The sequence below is a fragment of the Panthera uncia genome (assembly GCF_023721935.1).
Source record: "Panthera uncia isolate 11264 chromosome E2 unlocalized genomic scaffold, Puncia_PCG_1.0 HiC_scaffold_19, whole genome shotgun sequence".
NCBI lineage: Eukaryota > Metazoa > Chordata > Mammalia > Carnivora > Felidae > Panthera > Panthera uncia.
The window spans coordinates 12,073,220-12,094,638 of NW_026057588.1; the positions used below are offsets into that span (position 1 = coordinate 12,073,220).

The window sequence follows — 21,419 nt, forward strand, 5'->3', positions numbered from 1 at the left end:
CTCTCCTCGGACCCCCTTTGCCCCTGGGGGCTCTCGGATCCTCTCTGCGCCCTGCTCCTGGCCCCTCACTGCTCCTAGACCCCCTCCAGGAAGGCTACCAATGCCACAGTCTCCATGCCCCTCCGCCCCTGACACCCCCCTTCTCCCCCACGCCCTCTGCCAGCCTCCTCACCTCTTCAGACTCTGCCGACCTCCGTGTGGACCATATGAATTCCATGACCGCCACGAAGACGGCAATGATGAGGCCACAGATGAGCACGACAAAAATGCCACCAATGTTCTCCATGCCCAGACCTGGGGGTTGAGGGGGAAGTCACAGGGTGGGGGCTGCGTGGGCACGGGGGCTTCAGAGGGCTTCGGGATGGGCGTGGGGTGTGGGGGAGCTGACCTTTAGCTCGATGATCCTCCTCCTTGGGGCACCGGCCCCCCCTCCCACCACTTGCGCTTCAGGATCTCTAGCCGGTTGTTCTCCTGAAGCTGCAGGATGGCCAGGGTGATCTCATCCCGGAACGGGGAGCCTGCAACCGGACGGACAAGGGGGTGAACTGGCCGTCGGGGCCCCGGAGCCCTGCCCGCCCAACCCCCAACTGCCCCCTCACCACGACCCTTCCTCCTGCCTCCACCGCATCCCCGGGGCTCTTCCCCCTCTACCTGCGAGTCTGACCACTGCTTGCCACCTCCGCTGCCACCACCCTGGGCTGGGCCCCCACTAGGCCTCATGTCACATTTGTCACCGTCCCCTCCCTGCCGTGCCCCTCACCTCCCCCCACCAGCCAGAGGGACAACTTCAGAAACAGTCATAGAGCTCGCCTCTCTCGTGCTCAAAATTCTCCAATGGCTTCCCGACGCAGAGAGCACCAGGTCCTTCCCTCGGCCTCGAGATCTGGGGTCCACTGGCCCCGCCACCTGAGGCTCCTGCTGCCCCCGAGGCTCTCTGTGCCAGCCACACCGGCCTCCCGGCTGTGCCTCGAGTCCTCCAGGCACAGTCCCACCTCAGGATCTCTGCCTGGAACGTTCCTTCCCTCCTGTCACTCAGGCCTCTGCTCGCATGGTGCCTCCTCAAGGGGTCTTCTCCAATGACCTTCACTTAAAATGGCACCAAGCACCCCCTCCCTGTCAGTCCCTTCCCCTTACTTCACCTCAGAGCAGTTATCACCACCTGACATCACTTTATAAAGCTGCGTGTTTATTGTGTCCTTGCCGTCTGCGCCCCTGGTCGAAGGCAGGAGGCTGGGGGCTTCGCGGCCCCCTGCTGTGGTCTTCCAGCACAGTGCGTGCCACACACAGTAGGGCATCAGGCAATCTGCTCAGTGAATGAATCTCCAGCCACCTCTCTCCTCCCTACCCTCGGATCCTCTCCTCAAACCATCCTTCCGTCCCAAACACCCCACACGTGTCCCGTCCTGTCATTTCCTCAGTCACCACACCTCTTCAGCATTTCCCAGGTGCCAGAAACTAGGGACACGGGTAGGTGGAGTCATTAGTATTCAGCAGCCCCTACGATGTGCCGGGTTTGTAGACCCTTGGTTAACGGACATTAATTCAAGTCCCTCATGATCCTGGTATTACCGGGTGTTACCACCCCCATTTTCTGGACCAGGCAGGTGACATTCCTGCCTAAGGTCATGCACGGAGTCGGGGGGGGTGGTGTGGAGCTGGGATTTGAATCCAGGTCGGTGTGACTCCAGAGCCCGTCCCCCCGAAGCACCGGGCTACGTGCTTCCCTGGCACAGGGAAGCTGCTAAGACTGGAGGTCATTTGTTACGCAGTAATAGATAACTAACACAGTAGTCATCAGCAGATAGATGGATTTAAAGGTCAAAATGTCAAGATTTGGTGATAAAATTGCTGGGTTTCCAGCACTGAGCCCTGAAAAAGCATGTCCAAGTCTCCCAGGCAGACCCATCCCTGCCCCCGTCCCTTCCATCATCTATATTCTGAGCACCTGCTCTGAGCTGGGCTGTGGGCTCCGTGCAGAGACTGTAAGGTACATAAACCCAGGCCTTCCCCCCTCAAGGGGTCCTCGGGCCAAAGGGGAAGGGGGCAAGTGTCATGGCCTGCAAGTACTGGGCTGTGCACAGTCACACGGGATTCTCCCAACAGCCAAGGAGGGCTGGAACTGACTGCTGCCAGGCCCGTGTTTGCGGGTTGAGTGCAGAGGCTCAGAATGGCGGTGACATCCGCCCAAGGCCACGTACAACATACCTGGTCTGCCACAGGGAGGGCCTGGCCCAGTCCCGGGCTGGCTCACGTGGCTTGGTTTCGGATACCCAGGGCCCCCTCCACATTCCCCAGCCCCAAGGCTGCCATACCCAGTGGCATGCCGATGCCGTAGCCCTTGGTGTCGAGGAGGCCCCCGATCTGGGTGAGGTTGCAGTTGAGACGCCGGTGGTACTCGTTCATGGTGGACTCGAGCAGGAAGGCGTAGCGGGAGTTGAGAACACGCGCGATGCCTTCTTCCGTGCTCTTGACAAACACACTGGGCTGCTTCGACTGCATGTAGTTCCACATACGCTGGTACGTCTGGTACCGTGAGTTCTGGGAGGAGGGGGGGACGCGGGGAAGTCAGGTGAGGGTCTTTCCACCCCCTGCATTTCCCCTGAACCCTGTCCCCTGCCCTCCAGGAAGTCTCTCTCAACTGGAAAGAGTGAGGAGACCAGAGGAAGGCAGGAAGAGCCAAAGTCAGAGGAGAGGGACAAGACAGATTGCTCAAGGTCAGGTCCAAGCCATCTGCACGCCCACCAGGCCAGTGAGGGCCCTGAGGACAGAAGGCTTGGGAAGAAGGAGCCATGGTCTATTCTTTAGCCCCTCTTCTCTCTTCCATCCCTGGGCCTGGCTCAGCCTGACACCCAGCCCTGTCTTCCGAGCGCTCCCAGGCCTTATGCACAGAAGCTCAACCGCAAATTTACCCAGGGCCCAGCCTGGGTCGGGGAGACCTGCAGCATGCCAAATAGGACCATTTACTTCCTTTAGGCCCTGCAGGAACCTTCTGGCGAATGCCCCACGCTGTCCCAGTTAGAGCCCCTAGGGAGGGGCCTGTGGAGGCCAAGCTGGGGATGACCATCCCCGTCACTACTCCTGACACACGCCTTCCTTCTCTGATCTGATGTTCAGACGCTGCTCTTCCTATGTGCCCCACAGGCCCCTCCCCAGGGCTCAGCCACCTCCCAAACCTACTTCTCTATTTTTCCCAGCTGCAAACTGGTCCCACGACCCACCAGCGAGACCTCCTCTCCTTCATGCTTCAACCAGTGGCCCCTGCCCAGCTCCAGCCTCCCTCAGACCATTAGTCTACCCCTGTTTGCCCCAGAGGGAACTTTCAGCTCTAAACAGGTCACCCCTGCCCAGTAACTATTCCCACCTCCCCACTTACAGGTCCTAATCTCAGCCCTATCTTGGCATTTAGGGCCTCTACGGTCACTCAAGCCTCCTTGCCGGGCTTGCTTTCCTTTGATTCTTTCCCACCACCCCATAATACACAGGGACACACACCTTTCATCTTGAAGGGCCTTGCCTTCCTCTCTGCTGGCCCATTTTCCCAGGCCTGACCCTTCTAGCAGCCTCCATGACCCCATTTGGCCCATCTAGCACTGATACAACATTACATCCCTTATCTGCCTCCCTTCTGTTCCCTGGGGCGAAAGTCCAGTTTCTCCAGCCAGACAGCAACACTCCCTGTGACCCCACAAGTGTGTCTTCTGCTTCTCAGCTTCCCTGACTGTCATGACAATCAATCCCCCTGACCCAGGAGGCCCTGCCCAGCCCCACCTTGGGCAGCTATGCACGATGGGGATACCAACACCAAGCCTGGGCAACTTCAAAGGCCCCCACCTGAAAGAAGGTCATGGTGGAGCCAGCATGGATGGTGCCATACTCAATGTTGGTCTGGTCTGCCAGGTCATCAGCTGACTCCACGGGCACCTCCATGCGCTGCACGGTGAGGAAGGCAGCCAGGTTGGCCGTGTAGGAAGAGATGATGATCAAGGTGAAGGCCCACCTGAGGGGGAGAAGGAGCGAGCTACAGTCTGGAGGCCCTCGCCCCCTGCCACCCTCCCACTGTGGCCATGAACCCTGTTGGTGGTGCCACTCTTAATGACCTCAGCATCTAGAAGGCTCAGTGACTGCTGACTAGTGGGAAGGCTGGAAGCACCGATTCTAGAGCCAGACTCCCTGGGTTTAATACTGCTTTCAGAGATTTCCACTTTCAGATCTAAGAGAATAAGATATCCTGAAAATACCCTCCCACCATCAACAACTAGAAAATTAGACAGAATATAGAAAACTATTTAAAGACGTAGGACAATAGGCATCACAGGACTGTAATCCCTGAGGAAAAAAAAGCAACGAAGTGAGACTTATCGTTGCCCAGGCTGTCTGGCTGAATTTAGTTTATAGAGTGAGGTGCCAGAAAGGGAAACCCAAACAGTCTGGCAATCTCATGAGTTGCAGAGGTGGAGACCAGAGAGGCCAACGTGGCTAAAATTTGTGGGACAGGGAACCTAAGAAGAGGGAGCTGCACAGAGAGAAAGGATTCCAGAAATGTGCACAGAGTCCCCTTGAGTCTTTGGCTGAATATCAATCTGTGTACACATAGGGTGGAACTCTAAGGGGCCAGAGAAGAACCGCTTTCAAAGACAGAACAATTCCCAGGGTTTGCACAGGGCTGGGAACCTTTTGAGATCTCTCCAGCCTGAGGAGCGAGATCTGACCGAACAGATGAGACATTCAGTAGAGACCCCAAAGGACAACATATTACAAATAGAGTTAAGTCAGCCCTAGAATAAAGACTATGCCAGATCTCTAACAGCTTTAAAAAACAGGCCTGGAAAGGATCAAAATTATCCACAAGGAATTTAACTGCCCGCCAGAGAACGTCCAAGACTCTTTAAAGTAATACATTCAACAATGTAAAACAATGTAAAATTCAAAATGTCTGTTATCCAATAAAAAATTACCAGATAGGGGTGCCTGGGTGGCTCAGTCGATTAAGCAACTGACTTCGGCTCAGGTCATGATCTCATGGTTTGTGAGCTCGAGCCCTGGATGGGGCTTTGTGCTGACAGCTCAGAGCCTGGAGTCTGCTTGGGATTCTGTGTCTCCCTCTCTCTCTGCCCCTCCCCCACTCACACTCTGTCTCTCTCAAAAATAAATAAACATAAAAAAATTTTTTTAATGAAGAGATTTTTAAAATGAGGATTCTTTGTTGCTCCATGTGCATCCAAGTTTCCATCTAGCATTAGATGGAAGAACTTTTACATGAAGAACTTCCCATAATTTTTCCTTTGCTTTTAAAAAAGATTTCATTTTCACTTAAAAAATTTTTAAACATTTATTTATTTTTTTTTTTTTAATTTTTTTTTTCAACATTTATTTATTTTTGGGACAGAGAGAGACAGAGCATGAACGGGGGAGGGGCAGAGAGAGAGGGAGACACAGAATCGGAAACAGGCTCCAGGCTCTGAGCCATCAGCCCAGAGCCTGACGCGGGGCTCGAACTCACGGAGTGCGAGATCGTGACCTGGCTGAAGTCGGACGCCCAACCGACTGCGCCACCCAGGCGCCCCAACATTTATTTATTTTTTGAGAGACAGAGACAGAGTGTGAGTGGGGGAGGGGCAGAGAGAGAAGGAGACACTGAATCCGAAGCAGGCTCCAGGCGCTGAGCTGTCAGCACAGAGACCGACAGGGGCTCGAACTCACCAACCATGAGATCATGACCTGAGCCGAAGTGGGAAGCTTAACTGACTGACCCATGCAGGCGCTCCAGAAAGATTTTATTTTTAAGTAATTTCCATACCCAACGTGGGGCTCAAACTCACAACCCAAGATCAAGAGTTGCACACTCTTCTGACTGAGCCATCCAGGCACCCCCGTCCCCAAAATAACATCTCTTGAAGTGCAGGCCTGCTGGCAATTAATTCTCCCAGCTTTTGTTTGTATGAAACATTTGTTAGTGGATCTTTGAAGGATCTTTCTGATGGATATAGAATACTAGATTGACAGGTTGTTTTTCCCTTTCAGCAAATTTGTGCATTGTCTCCTGGCTTGCATACTCTCTGACAAGAAGTCTGTTGTCACTGTTATTTGATTCTTGCGTGTGTCGTCCGCCACCCACCACCCCCCCCCCCCGCCTTCTGGCTGCATCAAGACTCTCTCTTTATCACGGGTTTTCAGCAGTTGATTATAATGCGCCTTGAAGTGCTTTGTGTGTATGTGTGTTTATCCTACGTGGGTTTTATAGAGTTTCTTAGATCTGCAAGTTTATAATTTTTATCAAATTTGAAAAAGTTTTCACCATTACTTCTTCAAATATTTTTTTTTTCCTGTTACTCCTTTTTTCTCCTCTCCTTATGGAACTTCAATCACTTATGTAAGACCACTTTCTATTTTATTCCTCAGGCCACTTAGACTTTGTGCCCATTGTCAGTCATTTTTTCCCACTGTGACTTCCATTTGGATTCTATTCTGTCTATTCTATTCTATTGCTGTCTTCCAATTCTCTTTTCTCTTCTGCTGCAGTGTCTGATCTGTATAAACCATTCCAGTAAAATTTCCCATTCAAATGTTGTATATTTCATCTCTACAAGTTCCACTTGCTCCTTTTTTATATTTCTCTCTGCATTGCACTCAGGTTTTTCTTTATATCCTTGAGCATTCTGAATATATCTATAACAGCTCTTTAATACCCTCATCTGCTAGTTCCATCATTCTGCCAATTCTGGGTCTGTTTCAAATGAGTGACTTCTCTCTCACAGTTTCCTGTACCTTTGTATATCTGGTATTTTTTTTTATTTAAAAAATTTTAAATGTTTATTTACTTTTGAGAGAGAAAGAGACAGATTGTGAGCAGGGGAGAGGCGGAGAGAGAGGGAGACACAGAATCCAAAGCAGGCTCCAGGCTCTGAGCTGTCAGCACAGAACCTGACATGGGGATCAAGTCCATGAACCATGAGATCATGACCTGAGCCTAAGTCAGACGCTTAACTGACTGAGCCACCCAGGCACCCCCTCTTTATTTTTTTTAAAGATTTTATTTTTAAGTAATCTCTACACCCAATGTGGGGCTCAAACTCACAAACCCAGAATCAAGACTTGCAAGTTCCAGGGGTGCCCAGGTAGCTCAGTTAGGTCTCCGACTTCAACTCAGGTCATGATCTCGCAGTTTGTGAGTTTGAGCCCCGTATCAGGCTCTGTGCTGACAGCTCAGAGCCTGGAGCCTGCTTTGGATTCTGTGTCTCCCTCTCTCTCTGCCCCAGTCCTGCTCATGCTCTGTCTCCCTGTGTCTCTCAAAAATGAATAAAAGTTAACAATTTTTTAAATAAATAAATAAACATAAAAAAAAGACATTTACTGTTTAAGCAAATACACACACATACACTCCTAATATATTATGGGGCTCGTAAGACAAGTAGAAATAATCTATATGACAAGAGTAGCTCAAAGGATAGGAGGAGAGATGGGAGCATACTGTCATAAGGATCTCCATCTTATGTGAAGTCGTACAATGTTACTTGAAAGTATTTTGTAATCAATTAAAGATGCATATCGTAAACCCAAAGCAGCTACTAAGAAAAATTTAAAAAGAAGTATGCTATTGAAGTATGCTTCAATGGTAGACATGAAACAGAATCCTAAATATCTCAATAAATCCAAAAGAAGGTAGGAAAAGAGGGAAAAAGGAATCAAGAGATGGAACAAATTACAAATAAATAGCAAGTTGGCAGATTTAAACCCAACCGTTACAGTAATTACATTAAAGGTAAATGGTCCCAACCAAGGGCTGGCAAACGATGGCCCACAGGCCAAATCTGTCTTGCTATCGGCTTTTGCCCAGCCCGCAGGCTAAGAATGGTTTTCACATTTTTAAACGTTTAAAAAGAAATTGAAGAGTATTACTTCAAGACACGTGACATATAAAATTCTATTTTCAGTGTCAATGTCCATAAATAAAGTTTTATTGGAACACAGCCACACTCATTCATTTATGTATCGTCTATGGCTGCTTTCACAATACAGTCAGAGCTGATTAGTTGTGACAGAGACCGGATGGCCAACAAAGCTTAAACTATATACTATTTGGCCCAATACTGACAAAGTTTGCCAACCCCTGCTCCAAGACCTAAGTACATGCTGCCTATAAGAAACCCACTTTAGGGGTGCCTGGATGGTTCAGTGGGGTAAGCGTCTGGCTCTTTTTTTTTTTTTTTATAACATTTATTTATTATTGAGAGACAGAGAGAGACAGAGCATGAGCATGGGAGGGGCAGAGAGAGGAGACACAGAGTCCGAAGCAGGCTCCAGGCTCTGTGCAAACAGCTCAGAGGGGCTCGAACCCACAAACTGCGAGATCATGTCCTGAGCCAAAGTCGGATGCTTAACCGACTGAGCCTCCCCGGAGCCCCATCTGACTCTTGATTTCAGCTCAGATCATGATATTGTGGTTCGTGGGATTAAGCCTCTCATCGGGCTTTGTGCTAAGTGTGGAGCCTGCTTGGGATTTTCTCTCTCTCTCTGTCTCTCTCTCTCTCTGCCCCTCCTCTGCTGTGTGCACCCAGGCACCTGCTGGCTCACTCTCTCTCAAGGTAAATATAAATAAACTAAACAAACAAAAACAAAGAAACCACTTTAAATATAATGATCTGGGGCATCTGGGTGGCTCAGTCAGTGAAGAGTCTGACTCTTGATTTCAGCTCAGGTCATGATCTCATGGTTTGTGGGTTTGAGCCCTGCATTAGGCTCTGTAATGACAGTGCAGAGCCTGCTTAGAATTCTCTCTTTCTCTCACTTTCCCTCTCCCCCTCCCCCACTCATGTGCCCTCTCTCTCTCCCCCTAAAAAATACACATACATACATACATACATACATACATACATAAAATGATCCAGGTAGGTTGGAAGTGAAGGGATGGGAAAAGATATGCTACACCAACACTAAGCACGAAGAAGCTGGGGTAGCTATGTTAATATCAAATACAGGTAACTTCACAGCAGGCATATTACCAGGAATAAAGAGGGGGCATTATACAATGACAAAGGGATCAATTCATCAAGACAACATAACAATCCTAAACATTTATGTACCTAATTACAGAGCTTCAACATTCATGAAGCAAAAACTGTTAGAACTGAAAAGAGAAATAGACACAATTTCTCCACAATTACAGGTGGAGATTGCAACACCCCTCTCTCAATAATTGATAGAACAGGCAGACAGAAAATCGGTATGGATATAGAAGCCTTGAACAACGCTATCAACCTACTGGCCCTAATTGCCATTTATAGCACACTGCGCCCACTGACAGCACGTTCTATGCAAATGCACACAGAACACTTACCAGGATAGACCATATGCTGAGCCATGAAACAAGTCTCAATAAATTTCAAAGGATGAAAATCCTACAGAGAATATTCTGACCACAACGGAACTGAACAAGAAATCAATAACAGAAAGATCTCTGGAAAATCCCCAAATCCTGGGTCTATCACTGCCTAGCTGTGTGACTTTGGACTCACCTGTGAGCTAAGACAGTCACAGGCTGCCCCTCACAGGGCTGTGGGAAGAGTGAGCCACATCTGACACAGAAGGAGCACCGTGCGTGTGTGCGCTCACTATCTTGGTGACTTGGGAGAAGAGGCACCCACTGGCCTTGCGATGGAGCCCAAGAGCAACCACTTGTCTTACCCTGACCCTTTCTGGCCTCCTGCCTGGCAGGTGAGCGTGGCCGGGCTCCCTGCAGATAGTCCAGATCTGTGGGCCATGAAGACAGGGAGGGGCTGGGAGAGCCTCCCAGACCCACTCACCCCCTCCAGCAGATAGTAACAAACACAGCAGCTAACCTTTGCCGAGCACGCATGTACAGCGCTGTGCTAGGCCCTGGGGTGGGGTGGAATAGAGGACAGAGGGATGAATAATATAGCCTCCAGCAAAAGAAAATCAAAACCTGACACGCAAAGACCCAGGGTCTGACACAACTCTCCAGAAACCAAGTCCCTTCAAACCCACTGCAAGGGCCAATGTCATTCACTCAAGACAAAACTGTTCAGTGCCTAATACATAGCAGGTACCACCTTGACCCCAAGGATACAGCGTGGCTGACTGGTGATAATGACTGGGCAGGGGCGGGGGGGGGGCGCTCACGGGGACAGAGCAGGGGGACACAGATGGGGAGCCTGAATTGGAAGCAAGGATGTGCACTCCATTTTGGACAAGCTATTTTGGGGATGCCTGTAGAGCACACATGGGGAGGGTCTGGAGGTGAGGACTTGGTAAGCATCAGTTACAAAATGCAAGGGGAACCAGGGCTGGATGAGAAGGCCTCGGAGCGTACAGAGTGGTGGCCCCCCGGCAGGGAGAGCCCCCTGGGAGGCGTCTGAGGAAGACGCGTGGTTAGGTGTTGGGCACTCTAGTGGCTCCTGGTGTTGTTGGGTGGGGGCAGGTGTCCAGCAATGCAGTCCAGTCTAAACAACAGGGAAAATCCAGTACCTGACTCTGACCCTCACTCCTTGGTAGACAAAAGCCAAAAAAATGTCTGCATGGTTAAAACAGAAACCGAAATTTCTAGAAACGCGTGCATTGTTCAGATTGAGGAACAACCAGATGTTCTTGTGTTTGAAAGTTTGCCAAGAACCCCTCACCGGTTTGGAGCTCAGGCCTCTGACACAGCAGCCCTGCTCACGGTATCTGAGTCACCGAATCAAGACTCTTGGAACAATTGTGTTAGTAAATCGCCACGTGCATGGTGATTTGTGTTTGTGCAAACACACTCATTTACCGAATAGCTCAAATCATCAGGTCTCAGGTGTCCACATGATTCTATTAAATGGTCTCCCTTCTCGTAATTTCCAATGTACCCATTACAAGCGAATGCAGCCACCTGACTCCCGCGTTCTGTCTTCTAGCACAGCCCCGCCCAAGCATTTATGCATCACTATCCTATTACTCTATCATAGATCACTCCCCTTTTCCCCTTTTGTATTGCGATTAGGGCGTATTACCGATTTGTTTCAAATCACATGTGTACGTAGGTGTGTAAGGAGATATATTACCCTTGAATTTCATCAGGGTAGGAAAGCAGATGTTATAAAATGTTTGTTGTAAAATGAGGGTGCTGGGTCTGCAGGCACTGTCACGTCACTGGTGTGGAACGAGGAGCTCCTTGTGAGAGACGGCGAGGGTGGTCACCACCACCACCACCCCCCCCCGCCCCTGCGAAATGAAACAGAGGATCCAAAGTGGGAGGAGGGAACCAGAGGGCCACTACAGCCTGGAAGCAAGGAGTTTCTAGAAGGAGGGTGGCCTATATGCATGTACTGGATGCGTCAGTAAGGGGGTCCTATGTGACCCTGGTGGGGCCAGGGGAGGGAGAGCCAAGCTGCTGGCTAGATCTGAGGTTGCCAGGAGGACTCTGAGGACAGGACGCCTTGAGGAGGAGTTGAGGAAAACAGCAAAAGAGTGGCTGAAGACATGGCCTAGGAGCCTACCTGAGGTGGATGGACCTGAAAGTACGCAGGGTTCAGGGAACAGGAAAGAGGGAGCCCCAACGACTACTTTGCGAGAGTGACCAAGGAGGAGCCCGAGAGGATGGGGCTGAGGTCAGGCATAACCTCAAAAACATGGATTTTGAAGGGCGCCTGGGTGGCTCAGTCATTTGAGTGTCTGACTTTGGCTCAGGTCATGACCTTGTAGTTCGAGCCCCACATCGGGCTCTGCGCGGTCATTGTGGAGCCCACTCTGTATCCTCTGTCCCCCCTCTCTCTCTGCCCTTCCCCCACTCACGCTCTCTCTCAAAATAATTAATTAATTAATAAAAGAAAACACACACACACATTAGTTTTGAGGCAGAGCTGTCCTGAATGATGACGAGCCCTTGGGTGTGCCTGTAGGAGGCTGGGACCCCAATGCACACTGAAGATGAGGGGCTCAGGAGGTGGGTTCAGGGCCCTCCGGCAACCAAGTCCCCTAGGATACTGGCCCCAGACTGCCGAGTCACTGTGCTGGGGTCACATTTGAAAACTAACAAACATCTGTTGAAACATCCACTCACCGAGCGAATGTGTGGGAGGGCTGAGAGTGAAGACGAGAGTGAGCTTGGGGTCAAAGTCTCCAGTGAGAGGGGGCGTGACTGGGAGCTTCCAGGGTGACGGTGATGGGTACAGGCGGAGAACGCCCAGCTGAAGAGGTCCCTGACCCAGGAGCAGAAGGGACGGCCTGCAGAGAGGAGGTCACCGGTCCGCCACCTGGCCTGAGGATGTGGCTGTCTCTGTCACATCAGGTCTCTGGCCTGTCTGGAATGTTCCTCCCTCTCCTGGGCGTGGACACCTCTGTTTTAGCCTTTAGGACTCAGCCTAGGTGTCCCCTCCTCAAAGGGGCTTCCCGGAGTGACCACGTTCCCTGCTGTTCTCTCTCACTGTGCCGTGTTTGTTTCATTTAGTAGTTTGCATGCATGTTGATAGGTGTGTGACATTGACAATGTCGGTAGGTTGCAGCTGGGGTATGTGGGAGGCAGAAGAAAGCTCCTCCTCTCGCCCCGCCCTCAGAAATGTCTACATCCTAAGCCCTGGAACTCATGAGGTATTGTCCCCTTATAGGGTAAAAAGATCTTTGCAGAAATGATCAAGTTAAGGAATGTGAGTTGGGGGAGATTATCCTGGATTATCTGGGTGGGCCCAGTGGTATCACAAGAGTTCTCGTAAGTGGAAGAAGGAGGTTAGAGCCACAGAGAGAGAAACGAGGATGCAATGCTACTGGCTTTAAAGACAGAGAAAGAGGCCACAAGCCAAGGAGTACAGGTGGCTTCTAAAAGCTCAAACAGGCAAAGAAATGGATTCTGCCCTGGGCCTCCAGAAGGACCCAGCCCTGCCAAAACCTGGACTTTAGCCCAGTGAGATTTCCGATTTCTCACCTCCAGACCCATATGATGTTTATGGGTTTATGTTGTTTGAAGCCACTAAGCCTGTGTAACCTGTTGCAGCAGCGATCGGAAACTAATACAGGGTATGTAACACTTGAAATGATGCCATTCCCAAAAAATGTCATCGAGACCCAAAAGGGTCAAAGACAGTGGGCCAAGCGAACTGCCGACAACTTGCTCTGTGGTAGTTCGTCCCACTCAGTTGGGACAGAAAAACCTGCACCCATTCAAGGTTAGTCGGGAACAAGTTTTGAATGAGACAATGTCTTTGGGATTCACTTGTTCCTGGAACAAAATGGGATGTTCCTGTGTCTGTTTATTTGCTTAGCTATTTATTCTGGGTTCCTCTGCCTCTCGAGGCCGGATTCTTCACCTGAGTGCCTGGCACAAGGAGGGGCCTGAGAAGCATCTGCTGAATGACTGTCGATGCGTGAATTCTAACTGACAGGGAGGAGGGGAGGAAGAAACGCTCTTCCAGAAGGGCCTGGGGAGGAGGCTGGGCTCAGGTGGCACCGGGGTGAGTGGCCCCGGGGAGAGAGCCCGCTCGGCCTGGCCCTGCCTCGGGAGGAGTACTCGGTCTCAGCCCTCTCATGCGTGAGACCAGGAAGATGCTGGCCTATCCGGTGCTCCTGAATTTTCAAGAAGAGTGAGAAGTCTGGATTTGTGAGTGGATTTGCCCAATTTTTAAATGTTGCTAACTAATTCAAATGTTTAAAAAACCTAATGTCCAACTTCAGCTCAGGTCATGAGCTTGTGAGTTCAAGCCCCGTGTCAGGCTCTGTGCTGACAGCTTGGAGCCTGGAGCCTGCTTCAGATTCTGTGTCTCCCTCTGTCTTTCTGCCCCTCCCCGGCTCTCTCTCTCTTTCAAAAATAAACAAATATTTAAAAAACCGTGGTCCAGACACAAGTTGACAGTGTCTGGTCTCTGACATGTGACTTCTTGGAGCTTGTGATGGGGGCTAAATAGGCTCTGTCCAGGTTCCTGGGGTCCCCAAGGGACTCCCCAAGGAGTATGTGTCCCTGGACCGTGCAGGCTGCCACAAGTCTCTGTGACTGCCTGCGCGTGTACGAGTCAGCAATAGCCATGCGTATGCTATTCCAATTATAATTCTCACGTCAGAAGTACTTTTCTGCAACAGCCCAACTGAATCCTGCGGCATGGGGATTTTTATCCCCAGTTTTCAGATGAGGAGACTGAGGCATGGAGAGAAGATGTGGCCTACGCAAGGTCATACGGCTAGTAGTGGGCAGAGCTGGGGCTCAGCTCTCTCCACCCCATTCCCCGCCACACAGTTGCCGGAGGGGGACCAGAATCCTCCCAGGCTTGGAAGGGGCCCTCCCCACCCAGGTTGGGACAGACAGAAGGCCTCTTACCAGACTCCGCTGACGCAGCGTGTGGACAGCGCCCGGGGCATGATCTCCGAGCCTTGTTGCATGAAGCCCCCTACAGGGAACCAGAGGCTGTTGCCCAACGTGTACTGGTTCTCCAGGATGTGGGGACGTGCCCGCAGGCACGGGTGTGGGTTATACCACTCGTAGGGGCTCAGCCTGTGAAGACACACGGGGGCGAGGGGTGGATGGAGCCAAGGTAGAGAAAAAAAGGAGGAAAAACAGGGGAAAGCGAAAAAGACCCGGGGGGGGAAGGAGTGGGGGGGGGGGGGCAGTGAGAAAAAGGAGGGAAAAGAGAGACAGAAACAGAAAGAGATACACACAGAGGGAAGAGGAAGAAAGAAACACAGAGAGAGACACACACAGAAAAGGCAGAAAGAGATGTATAGAGAGACACAGAGGGAGAAATAGAGAGACAGAGAGAGAGGGAGAGAGAGAGAGAGAGAGAGAGAAAATGGAAGTGGGGGGGAGGGGAGAGGCCCAGACAGAATGTGCAGGTCAGTCACGGAGGCCCCAGCCCATGCCTCTTCCCCGCCTCCTTTTCACGGGCAGCAGGCAGTGGACTCACCTGGCGGCCAGGAACAGGACGCAGCTGACGGCCAGGTAGGCGAGAAGCATGAAGAGCCACACGGCAGGGGAGAAGGGGTCCAGGAAGGAGAAGTAGCCAGGCTTGCGGCCCTGTGGGGGGAGGGAGTGAGGCCCGGAGCCACCCTGACCTCAGCTGCACCCCCAGCCCCCGCCTCGCCAGGCGCCCATGAGCCCGAGTGGCCCATCAAGGTCCAGCCCGCAGCCTCTGCTGCCCTTGGGGACACAGGTGTCGTGCCCACCACCAGGCTCCTGCCCCACAGCCTCCGCGTCTCCAGGGGAGCCCTACCATGTGCACTCGGTAGAGGATGCTGATCCCCAGGGTCATGAAGGGTTTGGAGAAGTCGATGACCTTCTCCCGCTCGGCTGTGATGGTGAATGCGGCCACAGCCAGGTCTGCCTTCTGCTGGAGGGGAAGCAGGGCGGGGGCAGAGGGGTGGGCCAGGGAGACAGACGGGCAGTTAGGGAGAAACGCCCCGAGAGAGCTCTCGAGAGAGAGATCAGCAGAAGCTGAGAGACCGGCAAAGAGAAAGGATGAAGACAGAGGGGCCAGGAGCCTACACCAGGTCCAGAATGGCACCTTGGGCCCAAAACTGGCCCACCAATGGCCCAGGCCTGGGTACCGAATTTTAGTGCAAACAAGTAAAATTCCTCACAGCATCTGCCGGAAGAGGATCCCGAGGCCTCTTCCTGGCCCAGCCGCCCCTCCCCATCCTGTCAAGTTCATTGCTAAGGCCTTGCTTTAACAACACCCCCCACCGACCCACATATCTTCCACCTCCCCCACCACCCAGGTCCTGGAGACAGCCTGGCATTGGTGTTGAGACGCCCGGATGGTGACCCGTTCAGGGCCCTTGTCAGACCTTGGCAACTCGGAGCACGTACTATGTACTGACTCTGCACCAGGCTCCACACTAGGTAACACTTTCTATAGATTACCTTGAATCCTCCTTCCAACAGCTCCCAGAGGGCCACTGCTAGCCCCATTTTATAGATGGAGAAACTGAGTCTCAGAGAGGCAAAGGTACCAGTCAGCAAAGGCAGGAGCTGGGGACCTTAACGCAGAGGTGGGACCTCTACTCTCCTGCCACCGGCAGGCACTGGCGACCTACGTGTGTGCATGAAGGCGCCCCCCAGACACAGGACCAGCGCCCAGCCCGACGGAGGGAATGACCTTGGGGGGAGCTGCACGTGGTTTCGAGTGGGGGAGGGGCGCCAGGGGTCCGGGTCTGAGGTGGCGAGGGTGGGGAGCGGGTGGGGTGGGACGCGCAGAAGGGTTTGGGTTAGGGTCTGGCTGGCACGCCCAGAAACCCTGATCCGAAAGGCTCACTTTGCTCCAGCTCAAGAGGACTCGGCCGGCCTTCAGCTGTGGGCTGGACACAGACTCGGGAAAAACCCAGCGCTCCGCACACCCTCCCCGCCACACAGACATACACACGCATGGCACCCGTGAGCATTGCGCACGGTCACGTCTCTGCCACCACTGACGTGTGCACACCACACCACGTCCACACACACGTGCTAAGACACAGGCGGACCCGGGGACGCACCACCCACACAGGTGCAGGCGGACAGACTCATGCCCTGTCCACAGTGCGGGGAGGGGCGGAGACACACGGCGGAAGGGCCTCCCCGGGAGGCGCGGGGCACACACTGGCACACGCAGCCCTCACATGCGTACATACATGACGGAGCAGGCAAGGCAGGGCGCTGGGAAGGGCCCGGTGCGGGAATGGGGAGCCCCGGCTCTGCCCTGAGTTCGCTGGGTGACCTCGGGCAGGGGCTTCCACGTCTCGGGGCCTCAGTTTGAATATCTGCAAAATGGGGATGAGGGTTGGGCAAGATGTCTCACACGGCTCTCCTGGTCCTGGGATTGGGACCCGGCTCCCAGGATATCCCTTCCAGGCATACTGACTCTCCCCCAGGCCTCAACCAGGCCCCAGAATTGACTCCAAATTCAAGCAGAGACCACCCGCAGGGCGGAAATAAGAGCAGAGGTCCCAGGAGACTGGCCCAGGAGGAGACACACACTCACCCAGGAGGGGCTGAGACTGGGCACACACGAGGTAATACAGGTCTGGACAGAACTGGGGCGGGGAGGGAGATGGCACCAGCCTCAGGGTGACTTGAGGGCAGGGAGAGGGCACAGCCCCAGAGCAGAACCCAGAGGCGGCGAAGTGTGGCAGGGGCCCAAAACCTGGCCGGATTGGGGGAATTCCTCGATGGAGACAGTAAGGAGCATTTTGCCCCTCCTTATGCACTTGCCACTCTTCTAATATGTCAACTGCCAGGAACAACGTCAGCTCACACAGGAATCCTATTACTTATAGGTGCCCATGGGAGGTGTGCCCTGGGAGGGCCCTCCACGGGGGCCCGAGTCTCCATTTCAGAAGGCAGGAGGCAGTGGCTTCTCAGATGGGCTCAGGAGGGCACTGCTGGTCCCTGGGTCAGGTGCCAGGACCCCACTTCCTCCCTAACGGGCTCCCAGCTCCTTTCTGTCCCATCCCTTGCTCTGTTCACTAGCCTCCTCACCCACTTGGAGACCTCACCTAAGGCTCACACCAAGGCCAAACCTGCTCCTTCCCTTTCCCGAATTCTCCACATCTCCTCTAGCAGCAAGAGTAGTGGTTCTGCTGCAAAACACAACTCAGATCTGTCCACTTCTCTCCATCCCCCCCTCCAGGCCCCCACCATCGACGTCTGTCTCCTGACAACCTCATTAGCCAGCTCACCAGCCCCCCAGCCACCACTCAGAACACCACAGTCTGAGGGGTGCCTGGGTGGCTCCGTCGGTTAGGCGTCTGACTTCGGCTCAGGTCATGATCTTGCGGTTTGTGAGTTCGAGCCCTGTGTCGGGTTCTGTGCTGACAGCTCAGATTCCGATTCTGTGTCTCCCCCCTTCTCTGCCCCTCCCATGCTCATGCTCCGTCTCTCTCTGTCTCTCAATAATAAATAAATGTTCAACAAATTAAAAAAAAAAAAAAGAAAAAAGAATACCACAGTCCAAAGGGAAAGTCCCATTTAAAACTCTTGGGTGGCTTCACACTGCACCTAAAATAAAGCCCTTTTCCAGCCAAGAGGCCCAGGTGATGTGAGACCCACCTGCATGCTGGCCTCACCTCATGCCCTTTCCCCTCACCCACTCGGTTCCAGCTACAATGGCTGCCTTTTGTTCTTCAAAATGCAGTTTCATTCCCCTCCTCAGGGCCCTTGCATGTGCTCTGTAGCTCTTCCTCAATATTCGAGGCTTAGTTCATACCTCACTCTTTCAGCCCTCCCCATAGTGGCATCCAGATCGCACTCACCTCCACCCCGGGTCCTCTTTCTCATATTACCCATTACCCTGGGTTTTTTTTTTTTTAATGTTTATTTATTTTAGAGAGAGAAAGACAGATTGAGCACGCAGAGGAGGGACAGAGAGAGACAGAGGATCTGAAGCAGGCTGTGCACTATCAGCGCACAGCCTGACTCGGGACTTGAACTCGCGAACCATGAGATCATGACCCGAGCAGAAGTTGGACGCTTAACCGACTGAGCCACCCAGGTGTCCCCATTACCCTGCTCTATATCCTGCTTAGCACTAGTGAAGATGACCCTGCCATTTGCTTATTAACGGACTGTCTTTCCTACTAAATTACAAGCTCCTTGCCTATCTGGTTAGGCACAACCTACACGGAGCTTCCCAACAAATACTGATGGAGCTTGGCCAAGCCTCGCCTCTCTGGACGGCACCCAGGGCTGCTAAAGTTCCCACCATATCCCTGGGCCTCTGGCTCCCTCTCGCGCCAGCTGCTCTCTGGCCTCTGCATCCCTGAATACACCACTTCCTCCGCCCGAGGCACCCCACTCTGCCCTGCAGAACTGGACCCACCCACTCCTACAGGGTCCCCTTGCTCCCTCCCTCCTCTGCGGCACCTTCTATGGGCTCCCCACATGCCAGACCCCCCTTGATCTATCACAGCATTGAGCTCAGTTTGGAAAAGATCTGTTTGCTTTTCGGCTTCTGCTACCAAACCTGCAAAAGCAGGGCCAGCTGGATGCATCGTTGTCTCCTCTGCTGAGAGCCTGGGAATGTCACCCCTCCTCAGGGAGCCTCCCAGAGCCTCCCAAACAGAGATAGCTCTCCTTCCGTGTTTCATGGAGCCGCACATGGGTCTAAAGGCTCACACTTACACAGCACGTACCCCGTGGCCACCATTTTGGGGCGTCCCCTCCCCACAATAGTCCCCAGAGGGACCCTGTCCTTCCCACCATTGAAGAAACAGAGACACAGTAAGGGTAAGTACCTGGATGTAGCTGACCCCAGGATTCAGAACTGGTCCCCCTCTGAGGAGTGTCACCTGTCCACTGTCCCCACCCTCCATGGCCCGGGGCATCTCAGGACAGGGTCCAGGTGTGCAACTCCTCTCTGGTCCCGGGGAGCTCAGGAGATGGGTGCTTTGCAAATGACTAGAGTGAGCAGGTCCTTGAACTTCTTGTGAACACACAGCAAACTCGGCCCCCACCCTGTCCCCAGCATTGTCCCAGGCTTCTGCCTGGGGTCCCCTTCACACCCCCCACTTCTGTCCCAAGCTGTCCTGATTCTGCTCCCCTAACACCTCTGGAATCGCTTCCCTCCTCCTGCCCAGATGCCAGCATCTCAGGACTGGAAAGTCCAGCCAACGGCTCAAGGGACCCCAGAAACTACAGCCTGGTCACAGCAGTCCTGCTTAAACCCAGCAACAACTCTCATTCTCCTTCCTCTGCCATCCAAACTCCTCACCCGGGCCCCTGTGGCCCTGCCCCACCCAGCCCCTCACTACCTCACCAGCCTCACCCCCTGCTATATATTGAATGTTTGTGTTCCCCCCACAAATTCACATGTTGAAATCTTAACCCCTAACATGATGGTGTGAGGAGGTGGGGCCTTTAGGAGGTGAGGGGGGCACGAGGGTGGAGTCAGTGCCCTTATCCCATTCCATCCAGAGAGCTCCCTCGCCCCTTCCACCATACGAGGCGCCGCAAGATGGCTATGAGCCAGGAAGAGGGCCCTCAGCAGACATCAACTCCGCCAGCACCTTGATCTAGGACTGCTCAGCCTCCCAAACTGACAGAAATAAATGTCTGTTGTTTACAAGCCACCCCATCCGTGGTATCCCGTGACAGGAGCGCAGACTTAGACACCCACCATCTTGCTCCGTGTACCCCCCGCGGCAGCCACTCTGCCCATTCTGTCTGTCCATCCATTCATTTGCCTACTTGACAGATGTTTGCAGAACACCCACCACCGACCAAGCACGATTCCAGCTTGGGGAATCCAGCAGTGAATGTAAACCGATAATGTCAGGTGCTATGAAGACAAAGCAGGGCAACGTGATCGAACCTGCTGGGAGACGCTGGTTTGGATGCACTCCCCACCGCGGGGAGGTCTGGAGTACAAATGTGGAGGAAGTGTGGGGCGAGGCCCGAGAAGAACTAGGGAGAGAGTTCCAGGCTGAGGGACAAGCACATATAGCCCCCGAGATGGGAAGGGACTTGCAGTGTCCAGGGTGGCCAGAGCCCCCGGGAGGGGCCAGCAATGCAGCAGAGCAGGGAACAGAGCCCTGCTGGGCCGGGCAGGCATGGGATGGAGGCCGGATGCTACTCCAAGGGCAACAGAGGACGTCACATCAGAGGGTGTGAGCAGGCAGATGACGTGATCTGGTCACCGTGAGAACAGACCACAGGGGCGAGAGTGGAAGTGGGCGTCTTGGGGGGCTAAGGAAGTCCGTGGAGATACTTGGGGTGGGGCTAGGTGGTCAGATCTGGGTTTCATTCTGGAGGACAGACCCATCCTTAAACTGCAAGCTCCTTCTAAGGTCCTCTCAGAGCCTTTGGAACCTCCTTTCCTACCTCTTCCTCCTCACCCTCAATTTCCTAGCACAGTCACTGATTTCCTAAAGAAGATTTTCCTCCACAAGGGGACCCTGACATTTAATCTCTGGAATGAAATCCGGAAAAATCCAAAGGATGAGCCACCTGTAGAAATGATGGGATAGATAGGGCTGTCTAAATGCCCACAGGCCAACCAACCAAAGCATTCGTGATTGTCCCCCAGCCCCAAAAGCCCTCTATCCCAGCTGTTTCTGTTTTGCCATCAGCTCTCTGTCAGACTCTGCCAATAGGGGGCGATAGCGGGACGCTGCAAGGCTGGAGGAAGACGGGACCTGCCTGCTCCTTTGGGCTTGCTCTCAGTGGATCCTCCCAGGGCAGCATTTAATCCAGTTTGTGGCTTCCCTGCATTTGTAGAACCGGCCTCACCGGCCTCACCAAGCCCCATTCAGGGAAGCCAGCGCCAGCCAGCAAGCACCTGCCTCTTAAGCTTCCAGTAGTTTCGGTTCTTCTCTCTCAAGAAGAGTTCCTTCAGAACTAGGAAAGCAGCCATTTCCCGCCTTGCAACCTCCATGACACCTGGAGAGCAAGGGTGTGCAAACTGCGGCCCTCAGGCCAAGTCCGGTCCATCTGCCTGATTTTGTGAATAAAGTTTTATTGGAACACTCCCGGGCCCAACTGTTTA

The 21,419-nt window shown here is 53.0% G+C and overlaps 1 protein-coding gene across 1 annotated transcript in view; it reads right to left on the bottom strand.

The window, feature by feature from the left end:
• Window positions 1-21,419, bottom strand: part of GRIK5 (glutamate ionotropic receptor kainate type subunit 5) — a 58,546-nt gene that overhangs the window by 4,246 nt on the left and 32,881 nt on the right. The window contains 8 exon segments of the mRNA XM_049620931.1: window positions 173-294; window positions 389-428; window positions 430-518; window positions 2,313-2,538; window positions 3,832-3,997; window positions 14,285-14,458; window positions 14,868-14,977; window positions 15,174-15,287. Of these exon segments, the coding sequence (XP_049476888.1) occupies window positions 173-294; window positions 389-428; window positions 430-518; window positions 2,313-2,538; window positions 3,832-3,997; window positions 14,285-14,458; window positions 14,868-14,977; window positions 15,174-15,287 (1,041 nt within the window).